At 39.0% G+C, this 27,996-nt stretch overlaps 3 protein-coding genes across 4 annotated transcripts in view; 2 read left to right on the forward strand and 1 right to left on the reverse strand.

Moving 5' to 3' along the window:
• Window positions 1-4,156, reverse strand: part of LOC121369400 (chloride intracellular channel protein 2-like) — a 16,428-nt gene extending 12,272 nt beyond the window's left edge. Inside the window, exon 1 of the mRNA XM_041494482.1 lies at window positions 4,018-4,156. The gene's annotated coding sequence lies outside the window, so the exon portion shown is untranslated. The remainder of the gene's footprint in view (window positions 1-4,017) is intronic.
• On the forward strand, window positions 1,009-2,569 carry LOC121368958 (midasin-like). The gene is made up of 2 exons (XM_041493728.1): window positions 1,009-1,633; window positions 1,671-2,569. Exons 1-2 carry the CDS (start codon window positions 1,009-1,011, stop codon window positions 2,567-2,569), a joined length of 1,524 nt encoding a protein of 507 aa, XP_041349662.1.
• On the forward strand, window positions 3,242-27,379 carry LOC121369399. 2 transcript variants are annotated; one of them, XM_041494480.1, is made up of 10 exons: window positions 3,242-3,390; window positions 4,166-4,241; window positions 6,157-6,294; window positions 14,959-15,098; window positions 18,238-18,367; window positions 19,496-19,563; window positions 22,433-22,576; window positions 24,144-24,273; window positions 25,127-25,199; window positions 26,373-27,379. In XM_041494480.1, the coding sequence occupies exons 1-10, from the start codon at window positions 3,369-3,371 to the stop codon at window positions 26,862-26,864; spliced, it is 1,413 nt and encodes a 470-aa protein (XP_041350414.1). In that variant the 5' UTR covers window positions 3,242-3,368; the 3' UTR covers window positions 26,865-27,379. The 2 variants fall into 2 exon arrangements, with proteins under 2 accessions (XP_041350414.1, XP_041350413.1); XM_041494479.1 differs by lacking the exon at window positions 3,242-3,390 and having other exon boundaries at window positions 4,024-4,241.
• The last annotated feature ends 617 nt before the right edge of the window (window positions 27,380-27,996 follow it).

The following is a 27,996-nucleotide window of genomic DNA, read 5'->3' on the forward strand; positions in this document are numbered from 1 at the left end:
GCACATTGTTTACACAGGCACTGATATTCTAACATTAGGACGACCACAAACACATTGTTTACACAGGCACTGATATTCTAACATTAGGACGACCACAAACACATTGTTTACACAGGCAGTGATATTCTAAGTAAGAAAATATCTTTAATATGTAATATTAGTCGTCAAATGCTATGCTAGTTGTAAACTCGGGACAACGGTAAACTCGGGACAACGGTAAACTCAGGACAACGGTAAACTCGGGACAACCCCGTTGACACATTTTCTTTAGAATCTCGGTGTCTGAGTAGTTAGTAACGGTTCTGGTTTTCCTAATGTTTGTAGCAGTCCGAATTAGATTTTTATTTTTCTCCCTCTAATTTCGTACGTCCGAAAAAAAACACCAAAAAAAAAACAAACCCCATATTAGGAAATAAAAGACTGTTAAGCTACTAGAAACACTGGACGATAAGAAAGAGAATGGTATAGAGACACTGGACGATAAGAAAGAGAATGGTATGGAGACACTGGACGATAAGAAAGAGAATGGTATGGAGACACTGGACGATAAGAAAGAGAATGGTATGGAGACACTGGACGATAAGAAAGAGAATGGTATGGAGACACTGGACGATAAGAAAGAGAATGGTATGGAGACACTGGACGATAAGAAAGAGAATGGTATGGAGACACTGGACGATAAGAAAGAGAATGGTATGGAGACACTGGACGATAAGAAAGAGAATGGTATGGAGACACTGGACGATAAGAAAGAGAATGGTATAGAGACACTGGATGATCAGAAAGAGAATGGTATGGAGACACTGGACGATCAGAAAGAGAATGGTATGGAGACACTGGACGATAAGAAAGAGAATGGTATGGAGACACTGGACGATAAGAAAGAGAATGGTATGGAGACACTGGACGATAAGAAAGAGAATGGATCAGAAAGAGAATGGTATGGAGACACTGGATCATCAGAAAGAGAATGGTATGGAGACACTGGACGATAAGAAAGAGAATGGTATGGAGACACTGGACGATAAGAAAGAGAATGGTATGGAGACACTGGACGATAAGAAAGAGAATGGTATAGAGACACTGGACGATAAGAAAGAGAATGGTATGGAGACACTGGACGATAAGAAAGAGAATGGTATGGAGACACTGGACGATAAGAAAGAGAATGGTATAGAGACACTGGGCGATCAAAAAGAGAATGGTATAGAGACACTGGATGATCAGAAAGAGAATGGTATAAAGACACTGGACGATAAGAAAGAGAATGGTATGGAGACACTGGACGATAAGAAAGAGAATGGTATAGAGACACTGGACGATAAGAAAGAGAATGGTATGGAGACACTGGACGATAAGAAAGAGAATGGTATGGAGACACTGGACGATAAGAAAGAGAATGGTATAGAGACACTGGGCGATCAAAAAGAGAATGGTATAGAGACACTGGATGATCAGAAAGAGAATGGTATAGAGACACTGGGCGGTCAGAAAGAGAATGGTATAGAGACACTGGACGATCAGAAAGAGAATGGTATAAAGACACTGGACGATAAGAAAGAGAATGGTATAGAGACACTGGGCGATCAAAAAGAGAATGGTATAGAGACACTGGGCGGTCAGAAAGAGAATGGTATAGACACTGGGCGATCAGAAAGAGAATTGTATAGAGACACTGGACGATCAGAAAGAGAATGGTATAGAGACACTGGACGACCAGAAAGGGAATGGTATAGAGACACTGAACGACCAGAAAGAGAATGGTATAGAGACACTGTACGACCAGAAAGAGAATGATATAGAGACACTGTACGATCAGAAAAAGAATGGTATAGAGACACTGAATGATAAGAAAGAGAATGGTATAGAGACACTGGGCGATCAGAAAGAGAATGGTATAGAGACACTGGACGATCAGAAAGAGAATGGTATAAAGACACTGGACGATAAGAAAGAGAATGGTATAGAGACACTGGGCGATCAAAAAGAGAATGGTATAGAGACACTGGGCGGTCAGAAAGAGAATGGTATAGAGACACTGGGCGATCAGAAAGAGAATAGTATAGAGACACTGGACGATCAGAAAGAGAATGGTATAGAGACACTGAATGATAAGAAAGAGAATGGTATAGAGACACTGAACGACCAGAAAGAGAATGGTATAGAGACACTGTACGATCAGAAAAAGAATGGTATAGAGACACTTAATGATAAGAAAGAGAATGGTATAGAGACACTGGGCGATCAGAAAGAGAATGGTATAGAGACACTGGACGACCTGAAAGAGAATGGTATAGAGACACCGGACGATCAGAAAGAGAATGGTATAGAGACACCGTACGATCAGAAAGAGAATGGTATAGAGACACTGGGCGATCAGAAAGAGAATGGTATAGAGACACTGGGCGATCAGAAAGAGAATGGTATAGAGACACTGGACGATCAGAAAGAGAATGGTATAGAGACACTGAACGATCAGAAAGAGAATGGTGTAGCGACACTGGAGTGTCAGAAAAAGAATGGGTATCGAGACACTGATGTTCTAAACAGGAACGTTTATTCAATTTAAAGTGTAGTTGTAGTTGTTATAGAAAGGTTGTAGTCGTTATAGAAAGGTTGTGGTCGTCGGAAACATCTCATACTGGTAGCGGACTCACGACGGTCTCTTTAAAACCAGGACTGGGACCGCTTATTCTTGTTGGGGTTTTTACTTTTTTTTGGTATTTTAATAGATGTGTGTGGAAGGATCAATTTAGGTCTAGAGGAGAACTGATATCCAACTTCCACACCTTTCTTAAGATTCGACAGGTGTTGTTTTTGTTTCTTTTTATTATTATTATTTTTTAAATTTCTATATATTTTTTTTATTTGTATATATATTTTTTAATTGTTTGTTAATCTTTCTCATTTTACGTAAGCGTTAGAATGTACCATCATATGAGAAGGGTGATTATGTTTTGGCCACCTCAGGTGCAGAGTTAGGGGGTGGAGGTGGGGGAGAGGGCAGTGACCCCCTCCTGGTCCACCGATCCTCATTTCCGACGTCTCTGTTTTATATAATTATTTTGCACCACGACTTCCTCAATTTATTTACACAGAAATAATCATTTGAACGAATAAACTTTTTATAATTTCTATTACCCGCTGATTTGACTAATCAATTAAACTTTGACAGACACTAGCCTACAGCAGCCATTACTACCTGCAGAACAGACGTGTGCACGTTCTACATTCCTCCCCGGCGCGCAGAGCACCGAGTGACGCACCCACCTCGCGGTGTTGTGTTGAACACGTACGTCACAGCACGTTTCGTCACTTCCCGGTAGACCGACATGTTGCGCCGACTCGCCGTCTAATCAATCGCTATCATGGACGTTCTGTTGATTTACTGTGAGTATTCTCATACTTGATCTCTAATTAGCGCTCGCCATATTATTTTCATTTCAAAGTGCCCTATTATGTTACAGGTGATAAATTGCCTATTGGGAACAAATAGAGCCTATTTCCTAACTGTCAGGAATAATATTTAATTGATTAGATTGAAATATGTGATGAATATTGCCGAAGGTTTTTCAAAATTCTAATTTCTCTATAAAGAATTTAAACTAATTTCAAATTTTCATTTCGTTGTGAGTTGAAAATCCAATTTCGTTATAACAGTTGAAAGTCCCATATCGTTATTAGAATTAAAACTCCAATTTCGTGAATGAGTTCAAGCTATATTTTCGATATATGAGTTCAAACTCATATTTCGTTATAAGAGATCAAACTCTGTTTTCGTTATAAGAGTTAAAACTAATTTTGTTATAAGAGTTCACACAATGACCCATAATATCCTTCAGTCGAGGGGTCGGGTCATAAGACGCAACTCATCATGTTACTTTGCTGACTGACATAGATTTATTTAATTTGTTAAATAGAAAGTATTTCATTCGAGATTTGATAATAACTAACAATTCGTTTGAACAAACATAAAGCTGTCTAAAATGTTATTAATTCATAAAGAAACAGCAATACCTGCTACGAATCAAGGTGTGTGCATGGATGGTCACGGTAGTAAATTTGACCTTAAAACATATCATCGTCTACTTCACCCAACCCTCGAAAAGTTTCCTTTCGAGTCGTTATGGAGATATCGTCCAACTGTCTCTGTTTATCATTACAGTTATTGCTGCTATCGTCTCTACAAGAGTGACGTCACGACGAATCTTTGAACACTTACCGGAAGTACGTCACACAAGGTGAGATTAGCGCCGCCTAACAACCAGACACTCCAGATAACTGAGTGCACACGGCAGCGTGCTTGAACCACACTTGGATATAAACAAGATGATCAAGTTAAAATGAAACCGGATACCCACTGACCGATGACCGTGAACCCTTCCTGAGATAAACAAAACAACCGCATGTGATAATAACGCTATGTGATAGCAATTAGCGTAAGAGCCATACACACACACACACACACACCGTCTGGTGTGGTGGTGGTGCACGTTACAACCTTACACTCGATCAGATCACTGGTCGTTGTGACCTCTTTTGGACCTAGAAAACACACGTTTTAAAGTAGTAGCGCGCGACTATTGAGATATTCCGAGAATTTGAAAGTCCTAAGTTAGTCGTCACTCATAGTAAACGCAGATGACAATAAAAACATGTTAAATCAATACAAATTGTAATCGGCGATCAAGTGATATTGTATACTACTTTAAGCTTGTTTACATTTCTACCTACATCGTTAGCGATATGCAAATGAGTCATCTGACACCCGCCACTCCGCTGGGACCGCTATGCACTGGAATCACAGCTTAGTTGACCTGCAACGGAAATTGTAAAATGTGCTGTTGACAGGATGTGCAATTCTGTGATATAAATCATGACCGTTATGTTAGATTTGACCTAAATACCACAGCACGTGAACGACCATAATAAAGTAATGCCGGTGTCTGGTCATTTTTGGTTAGACCTGTTTACATAAAGCCATTACGCAGCGGGCAATATTCTATTTCTGGGATTCTCTCATCGATCACTACATGAGACGCGCCAATTGACGTTAGCCATGCAAATAAAAGTGTTCGGGAAAAATATATTTATATCAAGGGGTCGTTCATATAATTGACATGCTGACAAGTGTACACAGCCAATTGGTTTTGGGTGCCGCTCAATCCTCTTCCTGATACTTTGCAATAAATGTGATTACCAGTAGGTAACAGATTATACGAGGACATCCGGAAACTAAAGAGGTTAAATTAATCATTAAACAAATTGGTGTGAAGATTTGAGCAGCAAGGGAAAATTTAATTTAAAAAAAAAAGAAAAAAAAATAGAAAAAAGAGAACCCACTTAATTATATAATTTGGAATATACAATGGTTTCGTCATTATTTCATTGGCTGTACTTGTTACGACGCCCGTTTGATTGGTTGTTTGTATTGTGTACGTGTTTGATTGGTTGTTTGTATTGTGTACGTGTTTGATTGGTTGTTTGTATTGTGTACGTGTTTGATTGGTTGTTTGTATTGTGCACGTGTTTGATTGGTTGTTTGTATTGTGCACGTGTTTGATTGGTTGTTTGTATTGTGCACGTGTTTGATTGGTTGTTTGTATTGTGTACGTGTTTGATTGGTTGTTTGTATTGTGTACGTGTTTGATTGGTTGTTTGTATTGTGCACGTGTTTGATTGGTTGTTTGTATTGTGTACGTGTTTGATTGGTTGTTTGTATTGTGTACGTGTTTGATTGGTTGTTTGTATTGTGTACGTGTTTGATTGGTTGTTTGTATTGTGCACGTGTTTGATTGGTTGTTTGTATTGTGCACGTGTTTGATTGGTTGTTTGTATTGTGTACGTGTTTGATTGGTTGTTTGTATTGTGTACGTGTTTGATTGGTTGTTTGTATTGTGTACGTGTTTGATTGGTTGTTTGTATTGTGCACGTGTTTGATTGGTTGTTTGTATTGTGTACGTGTTTGATTGGTTGTTTGTATTGTGCACGTGTTTGATTGGTTGTTTGTATTGTGTACGTGTTTGATTGGTTGTTTGTATTGTGTACGTGTTTGATTGGTTGTTTGTATTGTGTACGTGTTTGATTGGTTGTTTGTATTGTGTACGTGTTTGATTGGTTGTTTGTATTGTGTACGTGTTTGATTGCCTGTTTCAGAGAGCTGGTCGTCAACTCCGTGTCACGGCGGATTCCACACATCGTACCGTACGACGATGACGACGACGACGACGACGACGACGTGGCTGATAGACGACGAACTGAGAGCAGCTGGCACACGGAAAACTCGCTGTCGAGGTGAAGAGAAATAAATAACAGTGGAAAACACTAAACACTTGGTCATATTACATAGTTACGGATGTGTGTGTGTGTGTGTGTGCGTCTGTCTGTCTGTCTTTCTGACCCTCTCTGTCTCTCTGTCTCTCTCTCTCTCTCTCTCTCTCTCTGTGTGTGTGTGTCTGCGCAAACACACACACACACACACGCACACACACACAAACACACACACACACAAACACAAACACATACACATACACACACGCACACACACAAACACACACACATACACACACACACAAACATACACACACACAAACACGCACACACACACACGCACACACACAAAAACACACAAACACACACACACACGCACACACACAAACATACACATACACACACAAACACACACACACGCACACATACACACATACACACACACACACAAACACACACACACGTACGCACGCACACACACACACACACAACCACACACACACACGCTGTTGGTGTTGGTTGTATCTTCATTCATATGACTCCAAAACCAGAAGCTAACAATACCTGTATCACTCTTAGGTTGTTTCCCATTGACAAAAGTGTGCAATAAATATGTATAACCGCACATTTTTTGAACCCCCACCTCTCAATGAGCGACACTTCTTTATCAAGACATGTAAAGTTATGGGCGTGGTGCAAGTCGAACTCGGGACTATCTGCTGTCCATCAAAACACAGACATTGTCCAGTAACCATGCATAACACGAGTAAGTGTACGCGATAAATTTAACAAAGCTTTCACGTTCATCTCATGTTATAAGAAACTATGAACAATTCGTCTGGTTTGTTGATTACTGTAATCATAATATGACCCTTATGTGTTACCTGTCTTGTGCCTGTTAACACGTGCATGGAATGACCTTTATGTGTTACCTGTCTTGTGCCTGTTAACACGTGCATGGAATGACCTTTATGTGTTACCTGTCTTGTGCCTGTTAACACGTGCATGGAATGACCTTTATGTGTTACCTGTCTTGTGCCTGTTAACACGTGCATGGAATGACCTTTATGTGTTACCTGTCTTGTGCCTGTTAACACGTGCATGGAATGACCTTTATGTGTTACCTGCCTTGTGCCTGTTAACACGTGCATGGAATGACCTTTATGTGTTACCTGTCTTGTGCCTGTTAACACGTGCATGGAATGACCTTTATGTGTTACCTGTCTTGTGCCTGTTAACACGTGCATGGAATGACCTTTATGTGTTACCTGTCTTGTGCCTGTTAACACGTGCATGGAATGACCTTTATGTGTTACCTGTCTTGTGCCTGTTAACACGTGCATGGAATGACCTTTATGTGTTACCTGTCTTGTGCCTGTTAACACGTGCATGGAATGACCTTTATGTGTTACCTGTCTTGTGCCTGTTAACACGTGCATGGAATGACCTTTATGTGTTACCTGTCTTGTGCCTGTTAACACGTGCATGGAATGACCTTTATGTGTTACTTGTCTTGTGCCTGTTAACACGTGCATGGAATGACCTTTATGTGTTACCTGTCTTGTGCCTGTTAACACGTGCATGGAATGACCTTTATGTGTTACTTGTCTTGTGCCTGTTAACACGTGCATGGAATGACCTTTATGTGTTACCTGCCTTGTGCCTGTTAACACGTGCATGGAGGTCATATAATACCTGTGATACTGGCCGTCAACAACGTGATAAATACTAATGATATACGTTGTTATTGTCAAGTGTCAAGTGTAGTTCTAAATTCACATCTGTGTCTGTGGTAGGAGCGCGGCGGGTTAATGAGTAATACATACTTTTTAATAATACATATAATGAACAGCTTGGATGTGTGATTTATTTAATTGGTGAATTAAAACTTCAGTTTCAATATTTAATGCTTAAATACACTGCTGGTCTCGACACTCTGAGATAGTTGGTTCTGGATTTGTATACACTTAAACTGTGCAAAATAAAAAACAAACAAACAAACAGTCAGTCAGACATACAGACCAACACACAGGCAAACTAGGGGCGAGTCTGGTACAGTATATATAGAATACTAAACGAGCTTGCCTGTCATACCATTTTTATGAAATGAGTGAACAGTTTTGGTATATGACGAGCGAAAGCGAGTCAGATACCAACACTGTTTACAAGTTTCATAAAAATGGTATGACAGGCAAGCTAGTGTAGTATTTTATTTATTACAAACCAACTGCAAATAAGCTGCAACGCAGAAGTAAGCAGATGTCGAGACCTGCTACAGGTTATTTTTCTACGAACTGAGTCAGGAAGTGATCTACGTCACACTTACGTCACGCCAATATTACACTAGTTAAATATTGAGTGATTGTTATGACATGAGCAATATCTTAAACTAGTGTGTAATAAATCATAATATTGTTACCTTTCAACACACGAGTTTATCACAACTGTGGCTTTACTGTGTGTATTGACGACGTATTAAATATGTTCTCTAACAGGTTTCACTGTGTATTGACGAGGTATCTGATATGTTCTCTAACAGGTTTTACTGTGTATTGACGACGTATTAAATATGTTCTCTAACAGATTTTACGTGTGTATTGACGAGGTATCTGATATGTTTTCCTAACAGGTTTTACAGTGTACTGACGACGTATTAAATATGTTTGCTAGCATGCTTACTGTGTGTATTGACGAGGTATCTGACATGTTTTCTAACATGTTTTACTGTGTGTATTGACGAGGTATCTAATATGGCTTCTAACAGGTTTTACGTGTGTATTGACGACGTATCTGATATGTTTTCTAACAGGTTTTACTGTGTGTATTGACGACGTATCTGAAATGTTTTCTAACAGGTTTAACTATGTATTGGCGAGGTATCTAATATGTTTGCTAGCAGGTTTTACGTGTGTATTGACGAGGTATCTGATATGTTTTCAAACATGTTTTACTGTGTGTACTGACGAGGTATCTCATATGTTTTCTAACAGGTTTTACGTGTGTATTGACGAAGTATCTGATATGTTTTCTAACATGTTTTACTGTGTGTATTGACGACGTATCTGATATGTTTTCTAACAGGTTTTACGTGTGTATTGACGACGTATCTGATATGGTTTCTAACATGTTTTACTGTGTGTATTGACGAGGTATCTGATATGTTTTCTAACAGGTTTTACTGTGTGTATTGACGACGTATCTGATATGTTTTCTAACAGGTTTTACTGTGTATTGACGACGTATCTGAAATGTTTGCTAGCAGGTTTTACTATGTGTATTGACGAGGTATCTGATATGTTTTCTAACAGGTTTTAATGTGTGTATTGACGAGGTATCTGATATGTTTGCTAGCATGTTTTACTGTGTGTATTGACGACGTATCTGATATGGTTTCTAACATGTTTTACTGTGGGTATTGACGAGGTGTCTGATGTTTGCTAGCAGGTTTTACTGTGTGTATTGACGAGGTATCTGATATGTTTTCTAACATGTTTTATTGTGTGTATTGACGACGTATCTGATATGTTTTCCAACAGGTTTTACGTGTGTATTGACGACGTATCTGATATGTTTTCTAACATGTTTTACGTGTGTATTGACGACGTATCTGATATGTTTGCTAGCAGGTTTTACTGTGTGTATTGACGAGGTATCTGATATGTTTTCTAACATGTTTTATTGTGTGTATTGACGACGTATCTGATATGTTTTCCAACAGGTTTTACGTGTGTATTGACGACGTATCTGATATGTTTGCTAGCAGGTTTTACTGTGTATTGACGACGTATCTGAAATGTTTGCTAGCAGGTTTTACTATGTTTTCTAACAGTGTATTGACGAGGTATCTGATATGTTTGCTAGCATACTGTGTGTATTGACGACGTATCTGATATGGTTTCTAACATGTTTTACTGTGGGTATTGACGAGGTGTCTGATGTTTGCTAGCAGGTTTTACTGTGTGTATTGACGAGGTATCTGATATGTTTTCTAACATGTTTTATTGTGTGTATTGACGACGTATCTGATATGTTTTCCAACAGGTTTTACGTGTGTATTGACGACGTATCTGATATGTTTTCTAACATGTTTTACGTGTGTATTGACGACGTATCTGATATGTTTGCTAGCAGGTTTTACTGTGTGTATTGACGAGGTGTGTTTTCTAACATGTATTGTGTGTATTGACGACGTATCTGATATGTTTTCCAACAGGTTTTACGTGTGTATTGACGACGTATCTGATATGTTTTCTAGCAGGTTTTACTGTGTGTATTGACGAGGTATCTGATATGTTTGCTAGCAGGTTTTACTGTGTGTATTGACGACGTATCTGATATGTTTGCTTTTTACTGTGTGTATTGACTATCTGAACTAGTTTTTACTGTGTGTATTGACGACGTATCTGATATGTTTGCTAGCAGGTTTTACTGTGTGTATTGACGAGGTATCTGATCTTTGCTAGCAGGTTTTACTGTGTGTATTGACGAGGTATCTGATATGTTTGCTAGCAGGTTTTACTGTGTGTATTGACGACGTATCTGATATGTTTGCTAGCAGGTTTTACTGTGTGTATTGACGACGTATCTGATATGTTTGCTAGCAGGTTTTACTGTGTGTATTGACGAGGTATCTGATATGTTTGCTAGCAGGTTTTACTGTGTGTATTGACGAGGTTGACGAGGTTTTACTGTGTGTATTGACGACGTATCTGATATGTTTTCCAACAGGTTTTACGTGTGTATTGACGACGTATCTGATATTTTGACAGGTACTGTGTGTATTGACGAGGTATCTGATATGTTTGCTAACATGTTTTATTGTTTTGTGTATTGACGAGGTATCTGATATGTTTTCTAACAGGTTTTACTGTGTGTATTGACGACGTATCTGATATGTTTTCTAACAGGTTTTACTGTGTGTATTGACGACGTATCTGATATGTTTTCTAGCAGGTTTTACTGTGTGTATTGACGACGTATCTGATATGTTTTCTAACAGGTTTTACTGTGTGTATTGACGACGTATCTGATATGTTTGCTAGCAGGTTTTACTGTGTGTATTGACGACGTATCTGATATGTTTGCTAGCAGGTTTTACTGTGTGTATTGACGACGTATCTGATATGTTTTCTAACAGGTTTTACTGTGTGTATTGACGAGGTATCTAATATGTTTTGCTAGCAGGTTTTACTGTGTGTATTGACGACGTATCTGATATGTTTGCTAACAGGTTTTACTGTGTGTATTGACGACGTATCTGATATGTTTTCCAACAGGTTTTACTGTGTATTGACGACGTATCTGATATGTTGTATTGACGACGTATCTGAAATGTTTGTAGCAGGTTTACTATGTGTATTGACGAGGTATCTGATATGTTTTCTAACAGGTTTTACTGTGTGTATTGACGACGTATCTGATATGTTTTCTAACAGGTTTTACTGTGTGTATTGACGAGGTATCTGATATGTTTGCTAGCAGGTTTTACTGTGTGTATTGACGAGGTATCTGATATGTTTTCTAACAGGTTTTACTGTGTGTATTGACGACGTATCTGATATGTTTTCTAACAGGTTTTACTGTGTATTGACGACGTATCTGATATGTTTTCTAACATGTTTTACGTGTGTATTGACGACGTATCTGATATGTTTGCTAACAGGTTTTACTGTGTGTATTGACGAGGTATCTGATATGTTTTCTAACATGTTTTACTGTGTATTGACGACGTATCTGATATTGACGACGTATCTGATATGTTTGCTAGCAGGTTTTACTGTGTGTATTGACGACGTATCTGATATGTTTGATATGTTTGCTAGCAGGTTTTACTGTGTGTATTGACGACGTATCTGATATGTTTGCTAACAGGTTTTACTGTGTGTATTGACGAGGTATCTGATATGTTTGCTAGCAGGTTTTACTGTGTGTATTGACGAGGTATCTGATATGTTTTCTAACAGGTTTTACTGTGTGTATTGACGACGTATCTGATATGTTTGCTAGCAGGTTTTACTGTTTTACTGTGTATTGACGACGTATCTGATATGTTTGCTAAATGTTTGTGGTATTGACGAGGTATCTGATATGTTTGCTAGCAGTTTTACTATGTGTTTTCTAACAGGTTTTACTGTGTATTGACGAACAGGTTTTAATGTGTGTATTGACGACGTATCTGATATGTTTTATAACATGTTTTACTGTGTGTATTGACGACGTATCTGATATGTTTTCTAACAGGTGTTTACTGTGTGTATTGACGATATGTTTGCTAGCATGTCTGTGTGTATTGACGACGTTTGATATGTTTGCTAGCAGGTTTTACTGTGTGTATTGACGAGGTATCTGATATGTTTTCTAACATGTTTTACTGTGTGTATTGACGACGTATCTGATATGTTTTCTAACAGGTTTTACGTGTGTATTGACGACGTATCTGATATGTTTTCTAACATGTTTTACGTGTGTATTGACGACGTATCTGATATGTTTTCTAACTAGCAGGTTTTACTGTGTGTATTGACGAGGTATCTGATATGTTTTCTAACATGTTTTATTGTGTGTATTGACGACGTATCTGATATGTTTTCTAACAGGTTTTACTGTGTGTATTGACGACGTATCTGATATGTTTGCTAGCAGGTTTTACTGTGTGTATTGACGAGGTATCTGATATGTTTGCTAGCAGGTTTTACTGTGTGTATTGACGAGGTATCTGATATGTTTTCTAGCAGGTTTTACTGTGTGTATTGACGAGGTATCTGATATGTTTGCTAGCAGGTTTTACTGTGTGTATTGACGACGTATCTGATATGTTTGCTAGCAGGTTTTACTGTGTGTATTGACGAGGTATCTGATATGTTTGCTAGCAGGTTTTACTGTGTGTATTGACGAGGTATCTGATATGTTTTCTAACATGTTTTATTGTGTGTATTGACGACGTATCTGATATGTTTTCCAACAGGTTTTACGTGTGTATTGACGACGTATCTGATATGTTTTCTAACATGTTTTACGTGTGTATTGACGACGTATCTGATATGTTTGCTAGCAGGTTTTACTGTGTGTATTGACGAGGTATCTGATATGTTTTCTAACATGTTTTATTGTGTGTATTGACGACGTATCTGATATGTTTTCCAACAGGTTTTACGTGTGTATTGACGACGTATCTGATATGTTTGCTAGCAGGTTTTACTGTGTGTATTGACGAGGTATCTGATATGTTTGCTAGCAGGTTTTACTGTGTGTATTGACGACGTATCTGATATGTTTGCTAGCAGGTTTTACTGTGTGTATTGACGAGGTATCTGATATGTTTGCTAGCAGGTTTTACTGTGTGTATTGACGACGTATCTGATATGTTTGCTAGCAGGTTTTACTGTGTGTATTGACGAGGTATCTGATCTTTGCTAGCAGGTTTTACTGTGTGTATTGACGAGGTATCTGATATGTTTGCTAGCAGGTTTTACTGTGTGTATTGACGACGTATCTGATATGTTTGCTAGCAGGTTTTACTGTGTGTATTGACGACGTATCTGATATGTTTGCTAGCAGGTTTTACTGAGTGTATTGACGAGGTATCTGATATGTTTGCTAGCAGGTGTTACTGTGTGTATTGACGAGGTATCTGATATGTTTGCTAGCAGGTTTTACTGTGTGTATTGACGACGTATCTGATATGTTTTCCAACAGGTTTTACGTGTGTATTGACGACGTATCTGATATGTTTGTTGGCAGGTTTTACTGTGTGTATTGACGAGGTATCTGATATGTTTTCTAACATGTTTTATTGTGTGTATTGACGACGTATCTGATATGTTTTCCAACAGGTTTTACTGTGTATTGACGACGTATCTGATATGTTTCTAACAGGTTTTACCGAGTGTATTGACGACGTATCTGATATGGTTTCTAACATGTTTTACTGTGTGTATTGACAACGTATCTGATATGTTTTCTAACAGGTTTTACTGTGTATTGACGACGTATCTGATGTTTCCTAACAGGTTTTACTGTGTATTGACGACGTATCTGAAATGTTTGCTAGCAGGTTTTACTGTGTGTATTGACGAGGTATCTGATATGTTTTCTAACAGGTTTTAATGTGTGTATTGACGACGTATCTGATATTGTTTCTAACATGTTTTACTGTGGGTATTGACGAGGTATCTGATATGGTTTCTAACATGTTTTACTGTGGGTATTGACGAGGTATCTGATATGGTTTCTAACATGTTTTACTGTGTGTATTGACGACGTATCTCATATGTTTTCTAACAGGTTTTACTGTGTATTGACGACGTATCTGATATGTTTGCTAGCATGTTTTACTGTGTGTATTGACGACGTATCTGATATGTTTGCTAGCATGTTTTACTGTGTGTATTGACGACGTATCTGATATGGTTTCTAACATGTTTTACTGTGTGTATTGACGAGGTATGTGATATGTTTTCTAATATATTTTACTGTGTATTGACGAGGTATTAAATATGTTTTCTAACAGGTTTTACTGTGTATTGACGAGGTATCTGATATGTTTTCTAACGGGTTTTACGTGTGTATTTACGACGTATCTAATATGTTTTTCTAACAGGTTTTACATTGTATTGATAAGGTATCTGATATGTTTTCCTAAGAAGTTTTACTGTGTATTGACAAGGTATCTAATATGTTTTCTAACAGGTTTTACTTTTGTATCGAGGTGTCTGGGGTAGCGTGTAGACTGGACACGCTAGTACTGCGAAATGACGTCCGGGGAACAGTGCAGTCGATTCTCAACACGTGTTTGGAGAAGACAGCGGAATGTCTGTGGAAATCTCGGTGTAAGTTTATCTCCAGTCTAGTCCATGTAAACACAACCACCAGGTTGTACTATACCAAATAAAATCCCAAAGGCGACAAAGTTAACGTATGTGGTTAAAAATACTATATGCAATATATCAACCAAGCTATGACCCCTAAACATCAGTACTACAACCCCTCCCTCAAAATAATAACTTAAAAAAGTGGAAACTTTCATGGCTCATTCCGATATAACTGGATGTTTTTACAACACACTAGGTTTGTTTTAATAAAATTGTAATACTTGGTTTTACAGGTACCCCATACATATTTCAAGCACAAGGCTACTTTACACAGTGGTACTAGATGAAATAAAATTGCATACATTATTTACCCAGATGAAACTAAATGTTTTGACAACAAATTAAACACAGTCACAGTTACCACCAATGGCAGGTGTTGTAATACGAACTACTCTATTGGATGCACCTCGAACTTTGACCCAGACGGATGTTATTTGGTTTTGCACTACCAGACCTATATATACAGTGGTCGGTCTGAGTCAACAAAAAAGTGGCCGCACTGGTTTTAAAAAATCGCCACTTTCAGAATTTTGTAGTCACTGTAAGAAAAAAATCGCCACATTACATACGGTAGCAATCAATAAAAAAAAAAATGTCTTTTTATACTTTTATATGTATTACATAAAATACATGGCAAATATATAAACATACTATTTACTACCAATACTATTTTTGATTCCGAATTATACAAAGGGTTATATCGCATTGTGTTCCATGCAGGTCAATAGTAAGATGTCATATTCGTCAAGCCTGGTTGGTGATTGTTATGGTTAAGCTATGAGAGTGGACAAGTAAGGCGAACACTATCAAACATCAGAATCTGATGTCAAGCACTCTGACAATATGCAGTGTGCTCAAGTGTCTGGTGCTGGATTACGTTTATATAACAATGAACAAAAATCTACATGTAGCAATAAAGAAAGAATAATAAAAGGAATTCATGCATTATTTGTCCAGTCGGAGATTCCATAACGTGGCCAGACAGATCAGAAGATTAGATAATGGTTGAAATTATTCTTTCTTACTGGATACCTAAAACTGAGCTCGAATTTATTTATTTGTTTATTTTTATGTTAAACAATCGCCACAGTCAGTCGCCATATTGATTATTTTGTCGCCACTTTTATATATTTATCGCAATTGGCGATTGTGGCGACCGACAGGCCGAGCAGTGTGTGTGTGTGTGTGTGTGTGTGTGTGTGTGTGTGTGTGTGTGTGTGTGTGTGTGTATATATATATATATAATAGTGCTGTGATCCCTCTAGCTTTGCGAGTGTTAAACAGAACCACAGGGGAATTATTTCTTTTTCGGCGTTGTGAGGGTTACGTGAAGCTACTTTTATTAACGGGTTACACATGGCTGATGAAACCGTATGTGTCCAACTATATATATAATCCTCCTAAAAAGATGGTAGTATTCCCCACTCCTACTTTGAATATTGTTTTTACGGCCCTGATACAAATATGAAAGACTACCTATGGCGAATATATCGAACTGGTTGCTAAGAATATTGCTTCTATTAACCTTTGTTAATTTTCTTTCGGGATGTGACGTGCGTTTACAACTTTACAGCGAGCTTTGTAGCATAATCGGATTCGTGGAGTACAGACCCCGACTGTTCTATCGCCAGAACTGTATTCTTGTGTAAATCCCCGCTAACCACATCTCCTGAAAACACCTGCCCCAAGTTCAGATATCGAACGTTTTGCTAACGTTTGCAAACTATTTGATTGGTTCCCAACGTTGCCATTTTGTTTAGCGTGAAGCGCATAAACCAGTATAGCGGACGTTTTTCTGCCCTGTCTGGCTGAACTTAGCCCTGCATATTGGTGTGATACATCTCAGAGATTACGTCATCATCAAGTATCAAAATAGCAAAATGCTTCAGAATGTTAATTATTGATTTTTCATTAACCTTTAGCAAACATGGGTGGGCTTTTGTTCATTATTATTATTTACTGTTTTTTACTCCAGCCAATTTTTAGCTGTGATTATAAGCGAGTTTTTACTGACATTTTGCACTGATAATAAGCGAGTTTTGACTGATGCTGTTAGTTACTAATGTAGGCCCCGTTCCACGAAGCGATCTTAGCGCTAAGATCGCCTTAAGTGTATAAGGTAGCTATGCACTTAAGGACTTCACTTCGTAAAGATCGCTAGACACATCTCAGTGTATTACTGTTGTTCGAGGAAGCGTTCATTACGAGTTGTGTAATGTTCTCAGACAGTGTATTATCGAGGGAGCGTTCATTACGAGTTGTGTAATGTTCTCAGACAGTGTATTACCGAGGGAGCGTTCATTACGAGTTGTGTAATGTTCTCAGACAGTGTATTGCCGAGGGAGCGTTCATTACGAGTTGTGTAATGTTCTCAGACAGTGTATTACCGAGGGAGCGTTCATTACGAGTTGTGTAATGTTCTCAGACAGTGTATTACCGAGGGAGCGTTCATTACGAGTTGTGTAATGTTCTCAGACCAATGTCTGTTCTTATTCTATAAACGCAGCTAGTAGTGGCCAATGTGTTCTGTTAGCGAGGGTATTTCTCTCTCCATTGTTGATTGTCAAAAATAAATACAGATGGAATACTCCGTTAGTCTTGCTAATTAAATTGCGTTATAGGCACAGTGGATTGTGATAGGTATGTGTGTGTGTGTGTGTGTGGGGGGGGGGGGGGTCAGATAATTGTAGACGGAGTGAGTGGTCATAACATTACAAGAAGTTATCATTTGGGAGGTGTATGGGGGGGGGGGATGCCTGATTTTGCGTTAAGTAATTTTACTAGTTCCACTAACAATTAACAACTAACCCTGTGTCCTGGACAGATAGTCCAGATAGCTTAATTGGATATAAGCACGAAAATAAGTTGAAATGAAAAAAATTAAAAATACGTCGTTAAAATATAATATTACTACACCAGGGGCCTAATTCGCTTAACTCACTTAGGCGCTCTTAAACATCACCACGAGGGAGAGGCGGTGATCAACATGGAAATACGAGGGTGGTCGCGGGGGGGGGGGGGGGGGCAGGAGTGTATCGTTTTAAGAATATACGTGAATAAATTAGTTTTCTTTTATTCTTTTTTCTTTTAATTAAAGATATGCGATGTTTTAGAGTCAATTGCGTCTACGTCTGTACAATGTTGGCCGCGAAAAATGGCCAAGAGCAGGAGAAGACAACTGTACCGCGAAATCATCGAGTTCGTAGAAGTGACCAACCGCAGTGCCGGTGAGTTGATACGCTGTCATAGGCCAAAAAAATAATAGAGATAATCGGGCAAAATTAACTTGCCTAAAAACTTTTCACTATGTATTTCCATCATTCTACCCACAATATTAGTTGTAATCCATGTAAAAATGCGTAATGATTCGTTTGCAACCCTATGTAGCTGGCAGTAATGCTAATATGAATAAATGTTGTTATCCAGACTGGTGCATTTACGTTTAATTCGGGCAGAACTCGGTCTGTCCCCAATACAAATGGCAGCCTTTACGCCTATGTGTGCTGTTGTTTGGTTTATAATCCATTCGAGACACGACATTTTTGTAACTGTTGATTGATGAAATAATAACATTAGCACTCCACGGATGTCTGTCAACCATCTTCAGTGACTGCAATTAATTCCATTGTTGCCGAAGTAATGGCGCCGGATTATCTGTTCAGTTCTAACTTTATGATTACGCTTGGTTTAATTTTAGACTGCCTTGTATTCTCTATTATATCGTGCTGCATAGACACTTGGACTCCGGCTATTACAACATTGTTTGATGATCAACAGGAGTTTATACATCACATTTTAAATGTTTACCACCATGTTACGCACTGAGCATGTTCGAAAACGCCGTTCTAAATATCTGGAGTGGCTGATAGTGAAGCAAACATGGCGCAGATGTTTAGCGTTATCTGGTGAACATTAAAAACGAGAAAGACAAAGAATGGTTAATAAAAGAACACAAATCTAGTTCAGTCCCAGCGAGTCGTCCTTCAGACGCCATTAGAACTGAAGGTCACTTAATGTGAATACGACATAAATATTCCCAATAGCTTTTCCTGTGTAGTCATAAACATTGGCATAAATCAGTACATTTAACATTTCACTTCGAATGATAACGTCATTCCAAAATAGCAGCGTTTTTATATATAAATCTAAATTACAAGATATTTCATACAATATTTTCTATGTCAAAATCATTGTGGTGTGAAAATGCTACTGATTACTTAAATATGAACAATACTTTGATGCATCTGAACTGCACTGTGCCGGTGGGCTACCCGGAACAACAGAACACCAGAACACGGTAAAGGTAGAAGACGAGACTCGGCGATCGTGTATCTCTCCGTCTCTTGTTGTTTCAGAGCCGTGTGTCAGCTCATGGTGTGTGTCGGCAGACTGGCAGACGTCAGAAACCAGAACTTCATCCAGTGTGAGTCCTTAGTCCATCACTCATTGTTTTCGTTTCTTTCTTTCTTTCTTTCTTTTTCTTTCTTTTTCTTTTGTTTTCTTCTCTTTTTTTCTTCTTTTTTGTTTTGTTTTCTACTTTTTCTTCTTTTATTTTTTAGAGACGTCTCAAACATACAGCACAGAGACAAACACATTCTCAGAGACGTCTCATACATACAGCACAGAGACAAACATAGTTTTAGAGACGTCTCAAACACACAGCACAGACAAACATAGTTTGAGAGACGTCTCAAACATACAGCACAGAGACAAACATAGTTTTAGAGACGTCTCAAATATACAGCACAGAGACAAACACAGTCTTAGAGACGTCTCAAACATACAGCACTGAGACAAACATAGTTTTAGAGACGTCTCAAACATACAGCACAGAAACATACCGCACGGAGACAAACATAGTTTTAGAGACGTCTCAAACATACAGCACAGAGACAAACATATTTTAGAGACGTCTCAAACATACAGCACAGAGACAAACATAGTTTGAGAGACGTCTCAAACATACAGCACAGAGACAAACATAGTTTCAGAGACGTCTCAAACATACAGCACAGAGACAAACATAGTTTTAGTTAGAACATAACAAACATATAGATGATTGTAATGAGATGAATGGCGAAGCCGCAGTATTTCCCTGTCGACATGGGACTACTTGATGGGACCGTGCTCCACGCTTCCTGTGAGCCAGGTTATCTCAGTGTCACTCGAACCTGGGGTACACTGGACCTGCAGTGTATGTCGGTTAATTATCACCCATGTGAGGTCATACACCTAGCGGTGTATTCACTGGGTTGGAGCCCGTGATGAAAGGAAAAATACTCCATTGCCTCAAGTGGGAATCGAACCCATCAGTGCCTTGTGCATAAGCCGGACGTGGAATAGGGCTACTAGTTAAATCATTGTGGAATGTTCTACACAAACATTGGCATCAACCAGCTGGGGTGTTGTTAAACATTCATTCATTCATTCATTCATTCTGTCGACATAAAAGTTAAAAGTTAAATGTTGTTTTATTTAATGACCATTGGATGTCAAACATCTGGTAATTTTGACTCGCAGTCTTAGGGTAAACCAACTATATGTGTCCACTAGCAGTAAAGGATCGTTTATATGCATTTCCCCACAGACAGGCCTGAGGCACTGGGCTTTGATGGGAGGAAAAACCCAAAAGAGAGTTTGACTGAGGAAGGGGCATATTGATAAATCTATTTGACGACAGCCAGTGTAACAGTGCAGATATTCCAGTAGATGTAATAGTGTGAGTGGGTTCCCAGTTATTAGAGTATTGCGTGCGTGGACGCTATATCTATAAACTAGAAAACGTCGTTAATAAAACTGATGATGACGGGACTAAGCCAGACGATAAATCAAAGTAGAAGAAGCTCATTTTCAATCAGTCTTAATGTCTTCTTTAATATACCTCACCGAAGCGTGTGCTGTTGTCAAGACAACCTGGTTTACAATTTAAATAGATAGATGGACGGCCAGACAAACAGATAGATAGATAGACAAACAATATTGCTTCAAACGGAGAATAATGGTTAAAATAATTAAAATATTTGCAGTGTGTTTAGTTTCTTTAAAAAAAAAAAGTATTTCCATTGTCTTTCTGGTCCACCATTTGCCTTGCTGGTACACCATTTGTCTAGCTGGTACACCATTTGTCTTGCTGGTACACCATTTGTCTTGAATGTACACCATTTGTCTTGATGGTACACCATTTGCCTTGATGGTACACCATTTGTTTTGAATGTACACCATTTTTCTCGATGGTACACCACTTGTCTTGATGGTACACCATTTGTTTTGAATGTACACCATTTGTCTTGATTGTACACCACTTGTCTTGATGGTACACCACTTGTCTTGATGGTACACAATTTGTCTTGATGGTACACTATCTGTCTTGATGGTACACCATTTGCACAGTAGTCTGAGTTATCAGAAGGCATAAACAATATCTGTACATTCATGTACATATTGTGATATACAGCTATAGGAATAGACATGGTAACTAGTGTGTCACGTGGAAGGTAAACAATATCTGTACATTCATGTGCATATTGTGATATACAGCTATAGGAATAGCCATGGTAACTAGTGTGTCACGTGGAAGGTAAACAATATCTGTACATTCATGTGCATAATGTGATATACAGCTATAGGAATAGCCATGGTAACTAGTGTGTCATGTGGAAGGCAAACAATATCTGTACATCCATGTGCATAATGTGATATACAGCTATAGGATTAGCCATGGTAACTAGTGTGTCATGTGGAAGGTAAACAATATCTGTACATCCATGTGCATATTGTGATATACAGCTATAGGAATAGACATGGTAACTAGTGTGTCATGTGGAAGGTAAACAATATCTGTACATCCATGTGCATATTGTGATATACAGCTATAGGAATAGACATGGTAACTAGTGTGTCACGTGGAAGGTAAACAATATCTGTACATCCATGTACATATTGTGATATACAGCTATAGGAATAGCCATGGTAACTAGTGTGTCACGTGGAAGGTAAACAATATCTGTACATCCATGTACATATTGTGATATACAGCTATAGGAATAGCCATGGTAACTAGTGTGTCATGTGGAAGGTAAACAATATCTGTACATCCATGTACATATTGTGATATACAGCTATAGGAATAGACATGGTAACTAGTGTGTCACGTGGAAGGTACATAATTGGCGTTAGTCATGACAATTCCCTGTAATTTATATTAGTTACATAATAACCCTTGTCACAGAGAACGTGCCACATCTGGCCTATAAACTTGTTGCGAAGATCACTGAACTAAATGTGTGTTTCAGGTGTTTTAAACATCAAGGTGACGACATCAGCGACGTTGACTGTGGTCCAGCCAACAACAAGCGGTGTGTTCTCAACTCCACTAACCCCTCCCGTCCTCGTCACTGGTCCACCCGGGGTCAACTCGACCACTTTACAGAGTACAAGTAGGTGATACGTCATATGGTACAAGTAGGTGACACGTCACATTGTACACGTAGGTGATACGTCACAGAGTACAAGTGGGTGATACGTCACAGAGTACAAGTAGTTGATAAAGCACAGAGTACAAGTAGGTAATACGTCACAGAGTACAAATAGGAGATACGTCACAGAGTACAAGTAGGTAGTACGTCACAGAGTACAAGTAGGTGATACGTCACAGAGTACAAGTAGGTGATACGTCACAGAGTACAAGTAGGTGATACGTCACAGAGTACAAGTAGGTGGTACGTCACATAGTACAAGTAGGTGATACGTCACAAAGTACAAGTGGGTGATACGTCACAGAGTACAAGTAGTTGATAAAGCACAGAGTACAAGTAGGTAATACGTCACAGAGTACAAATAGGAGATACGTCACAGAGTACAAGTAGGTAGTACGTCACAGAGTACAAGTAGGTGATACGTCACAGAGTACAAGTAGGTGGTACGTCACAGAGTACAAGTAGGTGGTACGTCACAGAGTACAAGTAGGTGATACGTCACAGAGTACAAGTAGGTGGTACGTCACAGAGTACAAGTAGGTGATACGTCACAGAGTACAAGTAGGTAGTACGTCACAGAGTACAAGTAGGTGATACGTCACAGAGTACAAGTAGGTGATACGTCACAGAGTACAAGTAGGTGATACGTCACAGAGTACAAGTAGGTGATACGTCACAGAGTACAAGTAGGTGATACGTCACAGAGTACAAGTAGGTGGTACGTCACATAGTACAAGTAGGTGATACGTCACAGAGTACAAGTAGGTGGTACGTCACATAGTACAAGTAGGTGGTACGTCACAGAGTACAAGTAGGTGGTACGTCACATAGTACAAGTAGGTGGTACGTCACATAGTACAAGTAGGTGATACGTCACAGAGTACAAGTAGGTGATACGTCACAGAGTACAAGTAGGTGGTACGTCACAGAGTACAAGTAGGTGGTACGTCACAGAGTACAAGTAGGTGGTACGTCACAGAGTACAAGTAGGTAGTACGTCACAGAGTACAAGTAGGTGATACGTCACAGAGTACAAGTAGGTAGTACGTCACAGAGTACAAGTAGGTGATACGTCACAGAGTACAAGTAGGTGATACGTCACAGAGTACAAGTAGGTAGTACGTCACAGAGTACAAGTAGGTGATACGTCACAGAGTACAAGTAGGTAGTACGTCACAGAGTACAAGTAGGTGATACGTCACAGAGTTGAAGTGGGTGATACGTCACAGAGGACAAGTGGGTGATACGTCACAGAGTACAAGTGGGTGACATGTCACAGAATACAAGTAGGTAATACTGTGATAGTGAGCCACAGGTTACTACTTGTGAACATGGACGTACATAGATCGATCCTGACTGTTTTTCACGATGAATGAATTTTGTAAAATAAAAGCATAAACTGGGACGATCTAAACGTTTAATATTGTTCTGTTTCTGCTTGAATTTAAAACTCAATACATTGAGACTGTTACACACTAATATTGAAACAAAGAATCGTATCCTCACCTCCACTGTCTCGTGTTTTCAGCCCCCGTGGTGGGCGCGGTGTCACAGCGACCCCAGACCGTCATCGCCGGCGTCGTCACGGGCCTCGTCATTCTCATCATCGTCGCTGGCATCGCTATCCTTGTCTGGGTGAAGTATCAGTGGCGGCGCAGGTCCGTACAACAAGTCAATTAGTTTTATATACCGGGCTTAATCGGGGTACACTAGTCTTAATGTGGGTACACTGGCCTTAATGTGGGTATACTGGTCTTACTGGGGGTACACTGGTCTTAATGTGGGTGCACTGGGCTTAATGTGGGTACACTGGTCTTAATTGGGTCCACTGCTTTTAACGTGGCTATACTGGTCCTAACATGGGTACACCTGTCGTAACGTGGGTACACTTGTCTTAACGTGGGTACACTGGTCTTAACATGGGTACACTGGTCTTAATGTGGCTACACTGGTCTTACTGTGGGTACACTGGTCTTAACGTGGGTACACTGGTCTTATTGTGGGTACACTGGTATTACAGTGGGTACACTGATCTTACTGTGGATATACTGGTCTTAATGTGGCTACTCTGGTGTTAACGTAGGTACACTGGTCTTACTGTGGGTACACTGGTCTTAACGTGGGTACACTGGTCTTATTGTGGGTACACTAATCTTAATGTGGGTATACTGGTCTTAATGTGGGTACACTGGTCGTATTGTGGATACAGTGGTCGTGATGTGGGTACACTGGGCTTATAGTGGGCACAATTGTCTTAATATGGATACACCCGTCTTAATGTGGGTACACTGGTCTTACTGTGGGTACACTGATCTTATTGTGTGTATACTGGTCTTACTGTGGGTACACTGGTCGTATTGTGGATACAGTGGTCGTAATGTGGATACCATGAGCTTATAGTGTGCACACTGGTCTTAATATGGGTACACCCGTCTTAATGTGGGTACATATATGTTCTTGTATAATTATTTATGATGTTTAATTGTTGGTTTACTTTGTGTCAACTTTCAGGTCAAGATGTTTGATCTCGTCTAAAGCAGAAAACGGCAGAAGGGAGTCTCAGATGGCGTACTCACATTTACAAGTATGTGTTGATTATTACTCACTGCTACAAGTATGTGTTGATTATTACTCACTGCTACAAGTATGTGTTGATTATTACTCACTGCTTCAAGTATGCGTTGATTATTACTCACTGCTACAAGTATGTGTTGATTGTTACTCACTGCTACACGTATGTGTTGATTGTTACTCACTGCTTCAAGTATGTGTTGATTATTACACACTGCTTCAAGTATGTGTTGATTATTACCCACTGCTTCAAGTATGTGTTGATTATTACTCACTGCTACAAGTATGTGTTGATTATTACCCACTGCTACAAGTATGTGTTGATTATTACTCACTGCTACACGTATGTGTTGATTATGACTCACTTCTACAAGTATGTGTTGATTAGTACTCACTGTTACAAGTATGTGTTGATTAGTACTCACTTCTACAAGTATGTGTTGATTAGTACTCATTTATACAAGTATGTGTTGATTAGTACTCATTTATACAAGTATGTGTTGATTAGTACTCACATTTATAAGTATGTGTTGATATTACTCATTTATGTGTTATCACTCACATGTACATGTATGTGTTGATTATTATTCACATATACAAGAATGTGTTAATTACTACTTACATACATAAGAATGTGTAAATTATTACTCACATATACAAGAAATAATTAATTATTACTCACTCCTGTATGTATGTGTTGATTATTACTCACATCTGTAAGTATGTGTTTTACTCACATTTACAAGTATGCATTGGTTATTACTCACATCTACAACATGTGTTGATTATTAACTACGTGCTTGTTATCTTTTTTGTATTCATACACAGAATATTGTTTTATTCCTGTTGAAGAAGCTTGCATTGTGTCAGCTAAATGTGGATATAATTTTTTCTTTACTTTTAAAAGTGGGATATCTTTAGACAGTAGATTGGTATTTTAAAGTTTACTTGATTACTACGCCTTAGCCATGTTGTAATATTTAGTAAGATGGACTGCTAAAATCCAAACTCAATGACAACTGTTTTATAAATAATAGAAACTATAAAACCCAAACAAACAAAAAAATAAAATAAAACAAACAAAGAAATAAAACTTTTTTTTTTAAAAGTCTACACTTTTATTAGACTTCATGCGAGGAAAGAGATGTTTTAGTTTGTTATCACAGATTGTGTTTTGTGTTTTCAGGAAACTCGCACGACTGGTACCCGCCCGATCTCGTCTAGGTCGTCTGTGGAGTACAATCTACCCGATCTGCTGGAGACAATCCCGCACTGTCCTCCCGGAAGTGACGACTCTCAGTACAGCCATCTTGGTGATATCATCAAACCTACTTCCGGTTCAGGACACATCTACAACAAACCTACAACGACGCAGTCGGAAAACTGTACGACTGAAAATAACTATGATAGACTGGCAGCAAACGAAACCGGTGTATGTTTCATAACAGTCTCCCGTGACAAGGGAGGCGACTCGGACGGTACTAATTCTGTATATGACGTGCTTAGCAGTTATGAATCAGAAGGGGACAAAATATTATACTTTACAGTGGATTCCAGTGCTGATGTGTATGCTGAAATATCAGAAGTTACTAAAAGGAAAAATAGTGTTATGAAAAATGTGTATTTTACGTTAGAACAAACAGCTGGTAGCGAACACGACAAACAACAGAAAGAATGACAGATTAATTTGTGTACTTCAGTATTTTAAATCCGTCTCGTACCTAGACTGTGTTTGTTTGTTGACAAACTTCTGTGTGCATCTGAGACTACATTCAGTGTAGTCTCCGGTGTAGACAGTCGTTCTGGCTGTACTGAAATAGTTAAATGTATCTAGACACTCTTTACAAGAGTCTGTTTATGAGCGAGACTATTAAGAATTTTGACCATGAACCTGTCCGGCTAGTGTCGTTGCCGTGGATACTGAAGAGGTGAGGTTCACATCATAAGTGTTCTCAAGATGCGTGTGCAGAGAAGGAGTTTGGGGGATCGGACACACCCTCAAAGAAAATTTTATGTTTTTTCTAACACATTTTCCGGGGAAAGCATGAACCGACCCCCAAAAACATTTCGCTGGTCAGTCTAGTACAAGTTCCTGTACACACGCCTGTGTTCTGTGTGGAAATACTGTCTCGACGTGATGTCAAATCCGTGGACATCATCTGTTGATTAAATAAACATCAGTTTTCAATATTACGATTGTATACTTTTTGTACACATGCCAGTTCTGTTACCATGGTGACAACGATCACTGAATGAAACGTATTAACGCCTGACTGACTTTCATATTTGCAGTCTCATCTGTGTCCGTCCTTATCAGATGATATATACTAGAGGAGCGCTCTGTGTCCGTCTTTATCAGATAATACATACTAGAGGAGCGCTCTGTGTCCGTCCTTATCAGATGATACATACTAGAGCTCTCTGTCCGTCATCAGATGATACATACTAGAGCTCTGTGTCCGTCCTTATCAGATGATACATACTAGAGGAGCGCTCTGTGTCCGTCCTTATTAAATGCTACAATTTCAAATTTCTGTCGGCTGTATTAAATTGACTGGAGGGCGAGTATGTGACGATTTCACTCACAAACACTGTTAGTGTACTAGACTCTTAACAGCTGACTGGCGGTGGTCTGTTCACTCAGTGAGTACTTAAAGAGTTCCTATAGACCACTAGACCCAACGCCATATTGAACAGTCAGATGCATGTACACTGTCGCGCAAAACGAAACCAGCTAGCGCCCTACACCGGGTTACACAAGTGATACTTTATCAGCAGACAGCGTCACTGTTAGATAGTCATTCTGTCCA

The sequence above is a fragment of the Gigantopelta aegis genome, chromosome 3 (assembly GCF_016097555.1).
Source record: "Gigantopelta aegis isolate Gae_Host chromosome 3, Gae_host_genome, whole genome shotgun sequence".
NCBI classification, from domain to species: domain Eukaryota; kingdom Metazoa; phylum Mollusca; class Gastropoda; order Neomphalida; family Peltospiridae; genus Gigantopelta; species Gigantopelta aegis.

Coding starts and splice junctions, on each gene's coding strand:
- LOC121368958 (XM_041493728.1), top strand. CDS start 1,009: ATGGAGACACTGGACGATAAGAAAGAGAATGGTATGGAGACACTGGAC. Junction 1,634..1,670: donor GGGCGGTCAGAAAGAGAATG/GTATAGACACTG, acceptor AGAATTGTATAG/AGACACTGGACGATCAGAAA.
- LOC121369399 (XM_041494479.1), top strand. CDS start 4,045: ATGGTCACGGTAGTAAATTTGACCTTAAAACATATCATCGTCTACTTC. Junction 15,099..18,237: donor ATGTCTGTGGAAATCTCGGT/GTAAGTTTATCT, acceptor TTTTAATTAAAG/ATATGCGATGTTTTAGAGTC. Junction 22,577..24,143: donor GACCACTTTACAGAGTACAA/GTAGGTGATACG, acceptor TCGTGTTTTCAG/CCCCCGTGGTGGGCGCGGTG.